General features: G+C 39.6%; 1 protein-coding gene across 1 annotated transcript in view; it reads right to left on the bottom strand.

Annotated features, from left to right (window-relative positions):
* Positions 1–10743: 10743 nt before the first annotated feature.
* LOC138009454 (phagosome assembly factor 1-like) overlaps positions 10744–18857 on the bottom strand; it is a 17882-nt gene continuing 9768 nt past the window's right edge. Inside the window, exons 8-14 of the mRNA XM_068856478.1 lie at positions 18360–18472; positions 17060–17136; positions 15581–15637; positions 12903–12987; positions 12110–12193; positions 11966–12012; positions 10744–10782 (exon numbers count right to left, since the gene is read on the bottom strand). Of these exons, the coding sequence (XP_068712579.1) occupies positions 10744–10782; positions 11966–12012; positions 12110–12193; positions 12903–12987; positions 15581–15637; positions 17060–17136; positions 18360–18472 (502 nt within the window). The remainder of the gene's footprint in view (positions 10783–11965; positions 12013–12109; positions 12194–12902; positions 12988–15580; positions 15638–17059; positions 17137–18359; positions 18473–18857) is intronic.

Genomic DNA, 18857 nt, shown 5'->3' with positions numbered 1-18857 from the left:
CGGTCAGTTTTTATTTACAGGTTTACAGTTGATCTAGCAATTTTGCAGTAAATTAGTTACGAGCATTGGTTTTAAGAAATGGGAAAGTGCCTGCGTTTTGTTGAGTTTATTTATTTTATTGACGTACTAACAACGTCAACGAGTATAATGTAAAATATTTGTGGAATCAGACGTTGTCGGGTAACCTCTTCTGTTCACGTTAGCAAATATCGGAAGCTCAGTTTTTAACATTGTCAGGAAACGTGATCACGACTAAAAAATAAAATAAAATGCTACTGTAATATTTCTCAAAATTGTGTCTCAAAATGCGACCAGATTGCATCCTCAGCGCATATTCATTTCACAAAAAGTTCCTGGGGAGCATTGACCCCGGACACCCCTAGAAAGCTCGTGGCCTTCGGCCACTCGGGACTTCTCCCCCAAACGCTAAATCCTAGATAGGAACCCTGAAGGCGCACAACATGCGTGAAATGGTTTTTGAAACCATCCAGTCTTTAGAGGTCAGTACGCGGATGAAGGAAGACATTTGATGACAGCCATGACAAGATTCAAGAATTTCAAATTCTCCGCCTAGTGCATGACAATGGTTATGCATGATGTTGTTTATATCAGCAGTTAGAAGAGGAGACTAGCTTCTTCATCTGACTGTGCTTTAAAATACGTTAACAAAGTATTTTTTTTGCGAATGATTGCATCAAATACCCCCTGTACCTCGAAGAAATGGAGGGTCTTGCTAAAGTCAGCCCCCGAAAATTTATGAAGAATTCCTACGCGAAAATTGGGGTCGTTAAAAAAGATACCAGGCATTCTGTGCAATCGGAGTTTTAAAATGCTCTTAAGGATCTCAATCGGAGGGATGAAAAAATGCCCACGTGGATTCGTTGGGACAACTTTGTTGAACCCCAAACGGCTCGAGTAATTTTTTTTTAGTATAAGAAGTATTCTGTTATTTACATAATACCGTTCCTTTCACACGATATCACGAAACGCCTTCTTTTCTTTGCTACAAGGATAACAACAAAAAAAATCACTAAATTTAGCGCAAATTTTCTAATGATAAAAACTTGTTCAGAAATCCAAACTCTACGTTAAGCAGGCACACACCAGGTCTATTCCTTAGTATGTGGATAGAAATTTCTTCGCATTTCTTCTTCCAGATGCGCTTCAGCCATTCGATAGAGGGCCACTCTCGTGCTTCTCAAGTTGCTTAGTTCATTTGCCCAAAATGGATTCTGGGTAATTCTGCCATTGCATGACAAGGAAAGAACCCCGATTCTCATTTCATTGATATTTATAAGTGTCGGAACCAACAACCCAAAATACAGCATCCATGGCAGACTTTAGCTTTACAAAACTTGCCCAAATCGTATAAGTAGGTCCTCGAATTCGTCGACAGAAAGGCAAGAGAGCAAACCTTTCAATCGCCACCGCCATGTTTACAAGACAACATTTAGGTGCCCCCCAGTCTGCATTAAACCATCTCTCACCTCTGTTTTCTTTCAAAGGCTTGCCTTTACTCACATTCCAGCTTAATGATCCTGGAGTGGGATCTTCTGTAGACGGACATGGCCCAAAAAAAACACTTATAAAAGATAAGATTACCAGGTTGCAGCCAAACAGCTAACTCCCGAACGCGAACCGTGGATAATTGTAAGGGTGAGGGTTATAACTGAGCACACATTACCTAAAACAGACAGATGTGTCGATGAGAACTTCGTATACGGTGAAGGCAAGATGCGGGCCAGTCCTTTTTATCGCCAAAAACCGTTTTTAAAAAGCACGGTATTTGGGATCCCGTAATGAGTTAAACTTAGTACGTGGTTTACAATGTATCCCTAGTGCCGAGGAGGCGGGAGTAGGGAAAACTCTTAAGACTATGCTCTGCGCGTTGGTAGTTGTTGTGTGGGTTTGCTTTCTACAAAAATCTCGGCCTAACCAAGAGGGTTACAGTTAGAATACCTGTAACTGGAACTCTAAAGGGAAACGAAAACAGTTCGCGTCAGTCGGGTGCGATTAAATATCCAACTTGCCATGTTAATAATTGATATAGGTTTAACTGATTTTACAGCACTTCAGTATTGCCGTACAGTGCAAATAAGACTTATCGTTCAGAAAATGTAACAGGAATGTCACACTAGAATGTCTCGAATGTCCGAGCGAATGTAACCGAAGTGTAGTGAATATATGCACCTGTCAGTGGTTTCCCAAGGGAAGGGGGGGGGAACGGGCAAACCCACGGGGTTTGACATTTTCCATCCAAATTTTGGTAGACTGTTTCACTCTGGAAACAAAGAAGTTTCAATGAACATTCCACCACCCTGGGGGGAAATTCAATAGCAATTCTGAAGAAAAATCCGAGTACCAAAATTATCAAAAGTGACTTAATAAACGTAGCCTTGGCGGAAACTGCACAGGGCTATAATAAAAACAAGCAAAAGATGCTACAAGAAAGTGTTACATGGCATCTTACACGATACAGAAGGAGCATTTCCAGAATTCAGTTGTGGGCTCACAATGCTCACAAATGCTCCACACTCGAAACCACTGAGATGAAATCTGAAAATGGCCAAATGTTGGGTCCTTTCGGCACAGGCCGGCCAAAAATAGCAGTCTTTTTCTTCTGCAAATTGCCAGGAAAGAAACAACTATCAAATGTACAATTCCAGGGAACGGTGACTGTCTTAAAGGTAAAGCTAGTGTAGGATATACAAAATATCTGAGATCACTCACCTTCTGTCAAAAACGTGCTGTTACTGCCTTTTGACGAGCCAAAATGTCAGATTCTGCTTGCCCTTCTATTCGGACGAAGGACTATTCCAGATCTTGGCTTGTCATAATCTAGCGACTACCACCACTGTAACGAAAACTCATTACGAAGGTAGGTGGCGTGTGGTAAACCGGAAATAGCAGATATTCACAGGAATCTCGAAGGTATACGGAGTATTATTATCACTTTGTCGGGCATTGTGACGCATTTTGCGGACTCATGGAGAATTGGGCGGGCTAAAATGTATCTTTACTTCAGCTGAAATAAACCATTGAAAACTATGAGGTTGGGTAATTATACAATTAATTTCAAAAACTTACAAATAATCTATACGGAGCTTTCCTTTCAGAACCCTTACCATGTTTGGAAAAACCAGTTTCGCTTCATGGTGGCCTCAGTTCAATCAAGGGAATTTTATAAAAGTAAAAAGCCATTCAACTTATTAAACACTCGTTGTTGGTTGTTCAGACTCTTTTGTTGTCTTTTTTTAAAGCTTTTATTTTCTCAAGGCCTTCCAAAGTGGATCGTGACTAAAACACCACAACGAAGTACCTACGAGGACATACGAGTAACATAACGAGGACATACACATAACATGTAACATATCTCGTGGAAAAAATTGAAAGCTAAATGTTAAAAGAGTGCTGAGGGCCTAATCAAATGCAACGAGCGCTTAGGGCTTAATCAGTAATGCGAGTGCTATTTCGTTCACACACGAAACTCAGGTACCATGAAAAGTGTAGTTACCCCGATCCGTAAAATGAAAGCCAAAATGTCAAAAAGACGAGTTTAGGTCTAATACACCTAACGAGCGCTTTCGCCTTAATACTCGTGTGTTACTTCGTATTTCGTAGTGTGTGTACTCGTATGTTACTCGTATGTACTCGTGATGGTGTTTTTACTCACAATCCCCCAAAGTGATAATAGTAGTAATACAGTCTATGTTCCTGGGCATAACTTTGTTTTGTGGGCCCTTGTCCAGAGCTCATTTAACCCTCGCCTAACCGGCTAACTGCTGGGAGCTCTTACGAGTCCGAGTCGGGCCAAAAAAACGTTTATGCCCGCGAGTATAACAATCCATTATTTTAATATTAGATCGTATATAAATTTCGAACTTAAGGACGGTGCCTATTAATTAAAAGGTTTATTTTTTGCCCCCGTTTTTATGATATCGCAGGAAATGTTTGGAAGAATTGGGGGTAACCACAGCATTTTTCAAAGATAATTGATGAATGTTAGTTGTTATACAAAAGCTATAAAATATACAAAAGGTAATGTAGTGGCGTTTCTTTCTCAAATTGAAGCTTAATTATCTTCTGGACAAATGACATGGATTACCCCCAATTTTCTTTTTGGATACCAAGAGTACTTACTACTATAGCTACCTACTTTCTCCGGATAGTTCTAAACACGCACAAAAATATCACTTGCATTAGTAATCATCACCGAATGACGAAACTGAAGTATCTCGAGATCCGAAGTAACGTTATAAGCAATAACAAATAGACAGGCACCGTCCTTAAAAAGTTGCCCCTGTGACCAAAAAAAATCAATTCATATTTTTCTTGTGGATTTCAAAACTATGTTAACAAAACACTAAGTTACCCCCGTTTTAAGCCTTGATTTTTTTCAGAAAAAGACACCTCCTTATTTTAACTGTTATTTTCCTATTTAATGGTCCGCCATTACTAACATTATGTTTGTGAGAGAGCTGGATCGTGGAGAAAATGACGTCAAAGGCTCACTAGTTTAAGAATGCAATACGTGTGTACCGCCGGCAGAAATTAATATGCAGCACGGGGGTGGTTTCTGGGGCTTTTCAGACTTTTAAAACCCTCACGCTTTGCACATATTACATATTAAATAACTAAGCTGCGTTACACACGCTGAAATTTTAAGCTAGTGAGCCTCTGACTTCACTACCGTCTGAGGGTTCCAATCGGAACCAAATATTCCTAGCTCGATTTTATAAAATTGTAATCCATGATATGGACGAAGACCCTGGTGTTGTGCCATTCTACGGTTAATTCACGTAGATGCCTCTGAAAAATGGACTTGAATGGCTTTGCGAGAACTTAACACTCCAAAATAGATTTAACTTGAGTTGTGGGCTGTTCGACTCGTCATGGTTCCTTCCGTACAAGCTTATGAAATTGCTCAAAAAAACTGGCCATCCAAATTTTTTGCTAGTTTTTGACTACTCCATAAGACACCACTGTCAGCAAAATTAACGAAAAGTAAAAAAATGGTGCGGTTTATTTAATGGCCCCAGCAGTTTCACCAGCAACCTTTGTAGCTACCTTAATGGAGTTGACAGTAGAATCCACCTTACAAGAAGGGGTTTTTCTCCACTAACCAAAACATTCACGAATAAAGGCAGGTAGTTGTGGGGGGAATACTGCGCGTGTGGATGGGGAGTTGAGGGAAAATCATAGCCAAAAGTTGGGGCAAAGTCTGTAAAAATAAGGAGGAGAACTGAATTCCACAACGCCAAAATTTCAAAACTTTAAAATTTCAGAAACAGCCAGATAGAACATGTACAAGAGACTTAATCAAGTAGGAGGGATAACACAGAACCATGAAACATGAACCATTCACTCCCTCTCTAACAAAAATAGCAAATAACAATATAAAAAAACCTTCACACTAAAAGCTGCGGTTCTAAAAAAATATGGAAAAGGGTGGTTTTCGAAACCCAACGGACTCCCATGCAAAAACAAACATAGGTTCCATGAGGTAAAGAAAAAGCTGACTACGACACCATGAGGCTCGTTAAATTGCTTTCGAATTCATTCACGAGTAGAGCGCAACCGAGCAAGAGGGTTTCTCACTCACGCGCCGGACACGTCTAACCGAACCCCCCTCGTGCCGAAGTCAAGGGAGAAAAAAGAAAAAGAAGAACGACAAAAGTGTTGACCAGAGCGGGTTGACCCAGGAGAGGAAACAACCGATATCTGAAGTAAAATTACAGTTAAAAATAAAGAAAATAAAAAAACATTCGGTTATTTACATACAAGAAAGAGCTGATACAACATTTCCCTCTCAAACTTCTGGCTTCCGTTTTTTGGATTGCCGTAGTTTTATTTCAAAATGCTTTCAAACAAAAGCGAATTATATATAATTGGTAAAAATCTCTTCTATCAAAAATCCGTTTACTTCTCTTAAACATAACCACATTATTATCGAAACTGTATTAGTTACTGTAACCGAAAACGCACGCAACGAGTACAAATATTCCACGAATATTGTACAGTTAGTTGTACAGTAGAGAAACCGGTATCACTAGTTTTGATGCTGACGGACGGTTTACACCGCGCGCTTCTGTTACTTCTGTTACAGGGTTTTGGTTGTTTGACAATTCACGTGCTAAAAATACACTACGAAAAAGTTGTTTGTATTTTGACTCGCCTTTGCGGGCTCGTCAAAATACAGCAAAATTCGTAAAATACCTTATGTGATACTGCACCCCAAAACATCTAATAAGATATATATACTGTACAAAAAAATTATCATAGTTTACACCTCAAACTACCTACTTACACAAAACTGTAATCCAATATTACCCATGAACAAAACCAATACATGCAAATTAATTTCCAAATTTTCCGAATTACGTTTCTGTACAAGAATTCATCTGATCTGCCATTTAAATCTTGCGTTACGAATTTATGATTTACATTTAATTGAGAACGAATCCGTTCATAGGTGGCCGAATAAGGAAAATACGCTTATTCAAGGCGAAGCAAAAATTGAACACCATGGGACAACATCCTCACTGTCCTAAGATTCGAAATCCAAAAAGAAAAAGAAAATAAAACACATAGCCACATCATCATGTACCAGAAACTTATCTCACTTAGTATTGTACAATTCCATTTTTCAAAATATAAACGTGTGAAAAAAAGGTTATGTTTCCCGGATAGAAAATAGCGTTTTCAATCCGAGTCAAGCCATTTGTAACTGTACATTACAAGAACATGGCGTATACTAGCAGTGTAATTTCTAACAACCAATTCACCACGTCGTTGCCTCATGTCGTGGTAAACACTGTTGCTATGTGGATACAAGGTTACGGAAGCCAAGTGATTATTGGCCATCACCTACACAAGACAAACCAAAATAATTTAAGCTTTTTCATTGCTATATAAGGCGGTAATTTTGCACACAACAAGATCATAGACATTTGAAACTTTGCCAAAAAATAAAGTGGCTCGGACGATCTGCACCATTGAATAATGGCACAAAACCCGTTGGTGTTTCCAGTCCAACCTTCCGCCATATATATACTTAATGAAACCAAATGGTGGAAAGGTTACCATTACTAAACGTGGAATACACGAACCTCAAAGATCATGTGCCTGCAGGTGGTAACAAAAGGCTTGAACCAAATGAGGTTGTTGTGTTTGAGTATACGCGGTACACAGACCTATAAGGAAATAATGGAAAACTAGAGAATCACAGAATTACTGCAATGAGATCTTCAAGAGAAAACCGGAGAGCCTAGAAGTTGTGTAAAGTTGGCGCTTATTTCATCCAACTCATCGGTTGAAAAGTCCCCCACTAAATCGTAATTACTGTCAAAAAAACAACACAAGACCATTTTCGTCGAGGAACTGTTTATTAAACCTTTTCAAAACCTTCAAAAGCGAGAACACATGTTGTCGCAATCGATGTTGTTCCCCCGGTTTTTTTTTCCCGCCTTCCGCCCCACGGGGTTCGAATATTAGTTGCGCATCATTTAACCGAAAGAATTTGATTGGTTATCTTCTTCGAAAAAAGGTGTGTTTTAGTGCCACCGTACAGGCCAAAAATGCAGACAAACGTGAACCAAAAAGACTTGTCGAGTTTCATAACCATCTTTTGCATTAACTATGGACAAAACGATTACCATTTGGTAAAGTCTGTTAATTTTCGTCGACATTTCTCCCATAAATCCACGGCCCAAAACAAACGTCATCTTTGAATACAGAAAAGTGACAACTTGGGTACGAATTTTCCTCAAGTCTTGTTCTTAACATTGATTGAGGTGATCCTTTTTCGGTTGACGTCGCCGTCGTAGATCTTAAAGAAGTCGCTATTATGTAGAATTAGCCAACCCGAAGTTTCTCGTTAATTATACTGGCAAAAAGCTCTGGCCACATAAACCTCCCTTAAATCAACGAAAAATTAAAAAAAAACAATTTACCCCTCACAAGTTATGTTGATAAATAGTAACAAACAACACAAAAAACAAAAAACGATCTGCTTCGAGAACTTAAAAAAAGCGCATATGCAGATCCCCCACCAAAGTTACTAGATTTGTGCAAAATTGTAACTAAATATGCTTATTGACAGGAGACTGTCACAGTCGGACTGACGTGTTGTGGAGATCGAATGAATACCGTTTTTTTTGACTTGCATAGGGAAAGTCCACTAACACAAGAAAATAACTTCCAAACCACAGAAAATAATCTTTACAATCGAATTGTTCGATAATCCTTTTTCCAATGGAAGAGTTTTAAAATGAATGAATTTCAAAAACGCTTGCTTTCGTAATTTCCCTGGCGCTGCCAACTTGAATAATGGCGACGTGTCGTGGGTAGCCCCATTCTATTTAGCCACTTTGCCGTATGTTTTATTTCTTACAAAAAGTTGGTGGTGTGGGACGTCTAAATGTTTTAGATGTCTTGTAAATGTAGATAAGTGATTCCTAAAGTTCTAATTTTTGCTACCTTCGTGGGAGAAAATTGTCGAGCATAATTTGATTTGCAAACAGTAATTTTGTTATGTTTAAAATTATTTATTCGTCAGAGTGAAGGTTCCCTTAAAGGAAAACGAAAGGAAAGGTCCTCTGACTCTGCAAATCCATTTAATGTTGTTGATAATTACTACCGATATAAAATAATAGGCTTTTACCTCTTAAAACTATCTTCTTGCCTATGGTGGCTTTCACCGGTAATAACTAAAGTTTGTTCATGGTCTATACCTAATACATTGTGCACCTCAGGTATTGCCTCAAAAGCAAATTGCCTGTAGTGCCGGTGTGCGTCCAATGTCGAACGTGAACATCCGATGCGACTGGGTGTAAAGAAACCGTTGATGTAACCGCTTCAGCTCAGTAGACAAGTGAGAATATCACTGTCAGGGGGGGTAGAAAATAACAAATATGCGTTACTTTTGTACCGGGGACACTGAAAAACGACAGACATGCAGACTGTGCAGACCGTCTGTAAAAATGAAAATTCCGTTGCCCTGAATTAGGTCATAAATACCATTCGGTTAGCCTAATTAGGCCTAAATAACATTCGGTTTTAGCCTAATGTAGGCCTAAATAACATTCAGGTTAGCCTGTTTACCGGGTAGCTCTCAATTATAGTGAGGGTAACGCCATATTTTAACCCCCTGGTCGGCACTGTCTGCACAGTCCCTGCCAGTCTGCGTTTTGGCGTGGAGCGCTTTGTACCCTGTTCAATTACCACAGGAGCCTCGACCGGTTTACCCCCAGAAAATTCCTGGACACTAATCCCACTGAAACGAACAAAACACAACAAATTGGGAGCAATTCTGGATTGATTGACTATGGAGGTAAAGTCAGTATCGAAGGAACATATTTCAAGCCAATCAAGAGGTCAGAAAACAATAAAGCAACCTGCCGTAAGTCCCTCGCCAAACGGCTTTCGTCGCGCCCTCACCCGCAGGTTTGCTTATAATTGGCCTTCCTTTGATTAAACTAATGTCTGTTGTGAATTACATGATTGGCTTATAGTTGTTTGCTTGCTTTAGTTTTAGGTCAAACACACTTTAGGGACACACCTCAAATGAATCATATACAGCTTTTCATAAGGCCTCAGTGGCATGGTGTTTTGATCTAATCCTAATCTTACCCTAAAAAAAAAGTTAAGTATATGATAGGCAAAAGGCAAGAAAAACCTAACAGAGACAATAAGAAATTAAAATGAAATGATAAAGAAATAAATTTTCTTTTTACTCAAAACAATAACTTTTGCTGTCGAGTGAAGTTACAGTTCCATTGGGTCGTGGGTCGTTTTCCAATTTTTATTTCCCCCTCCTGTGGACGAAATGATTCGCGGGGGGGGCAGGTGGTAAAAAGGTGAAATAACGTTTCCCATTGCGTTATAATTAAACGTAATCATATCCTAGCATATCCTTTCTTTACCCACGGATTTGTAGAGTCGCTTGGTGTAGCTAATATCTCCGAGCATTTACCCTCCCAACCATGATACACCACAGAAGACTACCACAACACACAGGAACTAACATGCCTATTCTTTGCGACAAGTGTGTGGGTTCTTTTACGTCCCCACAGGATTATGAAGGGTTTTGTTTGAGACCACGGTTTATCGGTGCCTTATTCCGAGAAGACTAGAGAGTCTAACCATTTGCAGAATGGACTTACAATGGCAGCAACTTTCTCCTTCAGTTTTTAAAGACCCTGAGTGTTGGTCCGGCCGGAGTTGAAATCACGACCTACCTCCCGCGTGACGCCCGGGGCCCAACCAACTGAGCCAACCGGTGGCGCCAAACGCCAACACTCCAGATTCCGACACAGGTCAGGTTCCAATCACTAGACCCTCATCCCATAGGGGGCCGGTGGTATAAATACTGGACTAAACGGGCCTATAAATGGCAAAATGCTTCTTCCAGCGGGTACAATGAAGTGAAAATCCCAGATTTCCGACAGGTGTCCGTCCTAGATCTAAAAAAAAAAAAAACCCTCCATAGGGAGGTGGAGGGGATGGGGGGGGGGGGGGGGGGAGGTGATAACAATTGGAGAAGACCCATTGCAACCAACCTAACAATCCCCCCCCCCCCCCCGACAAACAGTCTGGTGCTAACTGTGGCTTTGAGAACAAATTGAATGTAGCTTAGAAAGTTACTACTCGAAGACGCCGAATCTCGAATTATTTCAAACCAGACGTAGTTTGTCAAACTATAATGATTATGTCTAACTTTAATTTACCTTTGTGCAAGCGAGTTCAAAATAAATGGTAGTTCCTTCGCGTCCATAACTGAATCTGTTAATTAATGGATGATGAAAATTATAGATGGAAAGGGAGACCAAATTACCGCGAGAAGTTGAAAATCACACAACCTCAAAATATAAGCGTTATGTGGAAGGAAAAAATACAAGTCGTCTCGATAAAACCTTAACCTCGAGAATTACGCTCCTTATCTCGGTAATGTCAACCATACATTTAGACTGTTCTCCTTTGTTGTTTCTTATTTCAACTGTCACCTTTATACTTTTTCCATTGATCTTACCCGCAAAATAGCCAGCTAGCGAAGCGGGAAGGAAAAAGTAAAAGATTACAATAATAATAGGGGGTTGGGAGAGCACGATCACTGTGACTATCGGTAATACTATTCCATATCTTTGCCCCAATACTAGAAAAGGAGTTTTTTAAATGGTCCGTTCTCGAATGCTTAAGAGATAACTTGTACCTGTCTTGTTTGCCATGAGCCAGTTGGCTATATTCCTTAAATACTCATTAATTACTGTTTGAAGTGATCTCAACTTCTTATCAGCGTAAAGTAGGTTAAGACTTTCCTTGGGTGAGAGGAAAATGATACCAGCAAATTCAGCCTGGCATAAAAATGATATTAGGCCTTGGGGCAAAGTTTTATCGACAAAAAAATGAATTAAATTTCATAAAATCATGGTTATTTAATTCACGCCATTGTTGTGTGTGTGTTCTTGGGCAAGACACTTTACTCCCACGCTGCCTCTCTTCACCCAGGTGTATAAATGGGTACCAGCGTAATGCTGGGGGGTAACCCTGCGATAGACTAGCATCCCAATCAGGGGGAGTTAAAAATACTCCTAGTCGCTTAATGCTACGGAAACCGGGGATAAGCACCGGCGTGTTGGGTCATTGACTCGGAAAGCGCTTACCTACCTATTGCAGCATAGAAACTAGGGCAATTCGCTCTCTATTGGCTTTTTGCTATTTTGTATTCCTTTCTGTGTCCCCATGATAATTTTGTCAAGTAATTTGCTATTTTTTTGCTCTTAATTACTAGGAACTGTAGCTTCAATTTACAAGCACAATTAAATATTTGCCCTTCACTCTTTTTTTCAACAGAAGCAGCTCACTGTGGTTTGCTGTATTTAGTAGTTTGGATCTTTAATACTGATTTGTTTATTTGGCATGGCGGTTTTACATCACAAAGTGGTAACATTTTGGTAACAAATCGTACCTTTAGAATCTCTTTGTATTCCAATCTTAAATTCACAACGATGGTACCTTCAAAAGCGCAAAATGCCACAAGATGAGAAAGAAGACAATGAATGATAACATTGCTGTAAAATACAAAAATTTGGGGTAGAAGTATAATACGTACATGTTGAAGTTGTAGTGTCCGGGAAAATTTGTATGCAGGATAAAACTTCTTCACCAAATGACTGCAAGCATCGAACAAGATGTCCTGGAATGGAATTGTGAATTTCAAACCAATCACTTGGCCAAGAGAGGGAAACTTCGTTTTTTTTCTTTCCTCACTGTATCACTCTTATAGTTTATTCTGGTTCCTCCGCAACCTACGTTGTGGACAAGGGGGGAGCAGGGGCTGGCACAGTAGTGAGAGCACTCGCCTTCCACCAATGTGGCCCAGGATCGATTCCCGGATTCTACGCCATATGTGGGTTGAGTGTGTTGGTTCTCTACTCTGCACAGAGAAGTTTTTCCCCGGCTACTCCGGTTTTCCCCTCTCCTCAAAAACCAACATTTGCAGGCGTAGCGCAGCTGGCTAGTGCGCGGCTTTCGGAGCAAGGGATCTCCAGTTCGATCCTCGGTGACTTCAACGTCTGTTTCCACTTTCCTCTGGCCTGTGTAGCTATAGCTTTAAATATCCGTGAAACGGAGCACTGACAGAGGGAGGGGGGTAAAAAACGCACCGTCAGCTTCCATTGATACCAGTTTCATAACTGAAGGAACTACCGACGTTAAATAAATTGACTTTACACCCAGAGAGAATTATGGAAAAAAAAAAAGGCGCTTTACCACTGATGTAGTTCTTGGAAAAGCATTTCTTCTCATCGCATGAGAATTTCGATTTCGAACGATAATTTTCCGTTGCTGCTTCAACTTCATGAGTCTATACTGACACTGATGATAACATAGAGTATAGTACTAACCATTCCTAGAGTGAAGTAAATTAAAGAAATAGTCAGAGCTCTTGGAGTGGAGCCAGTTTGTGAGGGATGGAGAATGTATCCTCATCTAAGCGGAAAGAAGAAAAAGCAACAACAAGATCAAAAATTATAATAAGATAGACCATGCCTCCACCAGTTTTCAACTAAAGATAAAAGAGGCTATTCATATTCAGAGAGAACAGGCCCTCTTTGGATCAACAATGACACCAAGTCAATCTTAAACTATCTCTTTGATTTCCACATTTTCACGCAATACCTCGTTCCGTTATTACTACTTTTCACATTAGCAATCTCTATTTATTATAAATGCAGCTTCCATCGCTTTGTATTCTGACTAACTGAGGATGGCACATGCAACATGTTTTATAAACTCAAAGGTTTCGTCGTTTTCTTGAAAAAATTTTTTTTAAATATATTTTTTATTTTCCAAATCTTAAGTATAGAAATACGATATGGATTACAAAAAGTAAGCAAGCATTAAAAAATATGAACAATATATTTAAAAAAAACGTCATATTAAAAATGTATGACATCAACTGTTCAGTTGGGCAATAGGACATTTGCATGATGACGCCACATCATTTGACTACAAGTACCAGAATCCTGCAGCTTTTGCTTGTCTCATGCTAATTAGAGCTGTTGTTATTTTGACCATGATGGGAATACAAAATTTAAAAAAATTAAGAAAAGAAAAACAAACTGAATTCTGGTAGTTGTAGTCAAATGACGCTATCGTGAAAATTGCCTATTGATCGGTTATAAATGAATTCTTATGTCTACCAGTTACTGAAGATATCCTTTGATCACTTCCTTTTCTCAATCGGTAGTTGCCGTTAATGGGAAAGTACGGTCTAGAAAACGTTTCTCTGAAACGAAAGTTCTTTAACCTGTATTGTCATACTTGACCACTCATTTGGACTAAATGTGTGTAAATAGCCAACAATAATGCTTCAAAAATGGGCAAATTTAATTGAAATCCGCCATCTTTGTTTTTGTGTATGCAAACGAGGCTATGACGTAGCAATAGTCAAGGATTTCTCCGGATGACTAAATGTACTTGATGAAAAGAAGAAAAACAAAGGCGAGGAGAGCAATACTTTGTATACTTGAATCTTAATCCAGAGGCTAATTTTTTTTTGATATTGGCTCCACCTCTGAACAGATTTACCTCGTGGTCGTTAATGTACCGGTCAATTCCAAAACCGCCCATACCCCCCCCCCCCCGGCCCCGGCAAACCCCGGGGCATTTGAATTTTTGAACATTTTTGGTCCAATTCCCCACTATGTTGCCAGTTTAGACGGTCAAATGCCCCACCCGTTAGAGCTTCAAAGAGGGTCAAATACCCCACCCTCCAGGCATGTTAAAGCAACTGTGCAAAACTTTTTTCCATGCGTAAACAGAATCGCTTACCTGTGGAAACAAGTTCTGCAAAATTTTCATCCACTACGAATTTCATGTTCAGCTTGTCTTCGCTCCACACTTTAAACAAAGGCATATTCCCCGATATAACTATATAATGTAACGACAACAACAGGAAAACCCACGTGGAATCGACAAGAGCAATGACCCGTGAAAGCGGCGCATGTGCTCAATCAAAGAATTGCGAAATCCTTTTGTTTCCGACCGCTGACAGACGTTTTGACACGAAAGTCAAATGCCTCACCGGGCGGGCCTCATTTTGGGTCAAATTCCCCACTGTACGGCGCTTAACGCGAGTCAAATGCCCGGGGATTGCCGGGGGAGGGGGGGGGGATGGGCGGTTTTGGAATTGACTGGTACATAAACAGGGCGAAAGAGACCTTGTAGTGCTATCCCGTGCTCATAGCTGCAAAATAAATGCCTGGAAATCAAGTTTAATCTGTCTACCGTGGCTTTCTACGAGATCCCTTTTGCAACTTCAAAACAAACGATCGACTTAGATATTTCCATCAAATGGTAAGAGTAAATCGTTTCAGTAGTTTCTATTGACTGAATGCATAAATGGCGGCCAAAAATGTATTCTTTTGTTTATGTGCTAATGAGCAACATCTGAAAGTTTCGTCGGCTTATTCTAAATTAAACGCTTCCCCGTGTGAAAGAAACAAATACGTTTGCTGAAGCATCGAAGACGGCTGTCGCTGAAGGAAGAAAGTGAAAAAGGTACGCTTGTCGAATATTTCTTTGTCTCATGTTCAAGGTTTTTGTTTTGTTTACATTTGTTCTGGCTGATTTTTGCCGCCTAGTTTGATTGACTAGGAAATCTATAAGTATTAAGTGACTTGAGCTTCTGTTGCACTTATGGCCTACATGAACCACAAGACCTTTTACCATAGTTCACCTTACATTTGAATTTTTCGAAGCAGAAAGGTTACACAAGAATGAGAAAGTGATCGAGGATCGAAGAACTTGGTAAGGTCGAACACGTTTATTGACTATTGCTACGTCATAACACGTCATATCCAAGATGGCGCTCTCCAAGTCACGAAAGAGGCAACTTCAAAGTGCTCTTGTCACATTTTAACAGGGAACTGGACAAAACGGCAAATTTCTGGGGAAAAGTTTTCGGAATTTAGAGAAACTCTTTTCTAGACCGTACTTTCCCTTTAACATGGGCTAGTACAAAAAATGACCATTAATTCTTACTTTGTTCACGTAAAAAAAAAAAAATTCTTATCAATACCTTGTCTTCAGCTTTGTAGAAAACTTTGCAAGGTGATCCCAGGGAACTTATCACATCCTTGAAATACCATAATATGAAAAAGAAAGAGGACGCTACTGTACATACTACATATCGCTTTGAAAACACAGACGTCATTGGGAAAGCTCTTATTTAGAGCCCCTCAAATGCATTGCGGCTTAATTAAGTATCTCGTGTAAAGAACATCATCGCGGCATGATTAATCTTTTCACTACAATAAGAATAACCTTTACTGTAAATTGAAAGACCTTGCGGGCCCCTATGTTCTTGCTTAAAGGTCCGCCAGGGACAAGCTGCTGCATTTTCTTGAGCATTGTGATCCCCAAACTGCTTTATGCCTCCTTAATTGTTGAACCCACTTTTCCAATCGTTCCTTGGTTCCCAAAAACCCTACAGGTTTAATCTTATACATAGGATAAATGAGGACTATACTTTTCAGTTCTGAACTGAGACGAACAACACCACTGCATGCATGCTAAGTTTTTCGCAACATTAATTTATTCTAAGAACCAACATTTGACTTCATTTGACTTGATTTGCGTCGATCGTTAATTCCTGTTTACAGAGTCCCCAATTAGTGCTCCAGGGCGAAGACGACTAAATACTTAAGTAAAGTTCCTTTCCCTTCCTTTCCTTTCCTTAAGAACGCCTGGTAGTTCTAGGTGTTTACTCCTTGCAGTGACGAAGTTTCAAGATAAATTTGCAAGTTTACGGCAAGTAAACAGCCTTAAAGTGCCCCTGTGACCAAAAAATCAATTCATATTTTTCTTTGGATTTTCAAACTATGTTAACAAAACACTAAGTGACCCACGTTTTAAGCCTTGATTTCAAAAAGACACCTCTTTATTTTAACTGTAATTTTCCTATTTAATGGTCCGCCATTACTAACATTATGTTCTTGAGAGAGCTGGATCGAGGAGAAAATGACGTCAAAGGCTCACTAGTTTAAGAATGCAATACGTGTGTACGCCGCAGAATTAATATGCAGCACGGGGTTTTGGGCTTTCAGACGTTTAAACTCACGCTTTGCATATATAATAAGCTGCGTTCACACGCTGAAATTTTAAGCTGTGAGCCTCTGACGTCACTTTTCCCTGGATCCAACCGTCTGAGGTCCAATCGGTCAGCTTTGAACGTGAGTAATGGCGGACCGTGAAATCCAAAACTTACACTCAAAGTAAACGGCCTTTGGATAAAAATCAAAGCTCAAAACTTTGCCAGTCAGGTGTTAAGCAAACACACTTTCAAAATCTGAAGGAAAAAAGGAAGTGGTTTTTTTTTATCACAGGGGCACTTTAACAGCCAAGATAAGTTTCATATATTTTGTACCGACATGTATTTGGTAAGATTTCAAGCGAATTTCGCGAAATATCAGAAGCCCTGCCTTTAAGATTTGCAACAGGAGAGACTCTCGATTTAATTAACATTTTAGCCGGCTAGACACACAGAACCCATTCCTACCTGACAAGAATCCCCAAACATCACAGTTCTTTCAAAGGTTCGTCTTCTCAGTTCCAAGATCTTACCAGGACCAGTGCCTTAAATAAATAAGATGACAAATAAGTGTAGTACAATGATGTTAAAACTCATACACATTACACCCACAGTCCATTAAACCACTAAAATCAGATTTCGACAATACGAAGCTGACCACCTGTATAGGTATCCACCTTCAGTTATTTTCATTGGGGTGTTTAACTTCTGCAGTACCAACTTTATTCATTCACTTCAATGAAAGGGATGGATACCAGAAGTTATCCTATTAAAGGTATCCGCCCGTGGCCGGATCTAACTCATCAGGGAGTTTAAGAAACCACGACGGCTACGGAGACGAAAACGTCACTGCAAAATATAACTTTGAGCTGTTTTAAGTATTTCATGATTATTCCATCTTGTTTATATTATTCAATGTGAGTGAAGTGTCCTAAAACTGGATTGGTACAGACGGATTTGAAGTAAAGAGTGAGACTGAAAGATTCACGGTAGTTTGTCCACGTTGTCGTCAAAACCTTAAATTTGGTCATTCCACGAATACGAGTACGGAAGAGAAATGTTTAAAAATGCGTGCCGCACGTGCAGCACGAGCATTTTGATACTTTTAACCAATAATATTACTGCTTTTTGGCGTTGTCGTTGCCGTAGCCGTCGTCGTTTCTTAAACTCCCTATTGAGTGACTGCTCATGACGTGATCTTTTCACTTACTCCCTCGTCTAAGGGGTGCTTACATTACTATTCTTCTCTGTTCACTTTTTAATTCAGCCCAATGGGAAAAAGACAAAAACATGATGATGTCAGATTTCACGCTTCTCTGTGTCCTGTATAAACCCTGCATCCACCCTTCCACTCGTCATTCCTCTAATTCAAAGGTATTTTTGCCCCGATTTATGATTATGCAGGAAAGGTAGATCTTAATAAGTGATATTGAATCCAATAAGAAAATTGGGGGTAACCGCGCATTTTTCAAAGATAATTCATGAACAATATTTCTCAAAAGCTCCAAAATACAAAGGAATGAATCGCGTTCTTTCTCAATTGGAGGTGAATTATCTCTAAAGAATGCATGGTTACCCCCAGTTTTCTTTTTGGATACCACGAGTACTTACGAAGATCTACTTTTTCTGCATAGTTTTAAACCGTGCAAAAATATCCCTGCATTAGTAAGCATCACCGATAGGAAACCCGAGTACCTGGAGATGCGCAGAACGTATGCGCAATAACATTAGTAGTCACCGTCCTTAATCGCAACACTAACCTACCCACCTTCAGCTACAAGGAAACACTTTAGACCAAACACTTTGCCATCTTTGTTGATAATCTCAACGCTGTCAGCAAAACAGTTGCCATGGAAACAATGAAGTGGGAGTGGTGGTGCCCTGTGAACCATACATGACTTATTAAGTTAATTCAATTATTATAATAGCCCTTTTAGTCCTTTTAGTTTTTCTTATTTGCATTACAATGTAATCTAACGTGGATGCGAGGCAATTTCGAGTTAAAACTACAAAATAGCAAGAAATTGCCTCACATACATGCTAGATTATATTGTAATGCAAATGGAAAAAACTAACCGTAAAAATTCGCGAAGTTAATACAACCTGTATTATACATGCAAGACTCTTGGAAAACATGTCATTAAGGCAGTGATTAATCAATTCCAGTGGCAGTTACTTCTCGATAATTAATTGCTTTATCATAAAGTTAAACCTAAACTTAACCATAAGACCGACAAGCCAAATTTATAACTATTCACCGAGTCCC

The sequence above is a fragment of the Montipora foliosa genome, chromosome 1 (genome assembly GCF_036669935.1).
Source record: "Montipora foliosa isolate CH-2021 chromosome 1, ASM3666993v2, whole genome shotgun sequence".
Classification (NCBI taxonomy): Eukaryota; Metazoa; Cnidaria; class Anthozoa; order Scleractinia; family Acroporidae; genus Montipora; species Montipora foliosa.
This window is presented reverse-complemented; position numbering and strand designations above follow the sequence as displayed.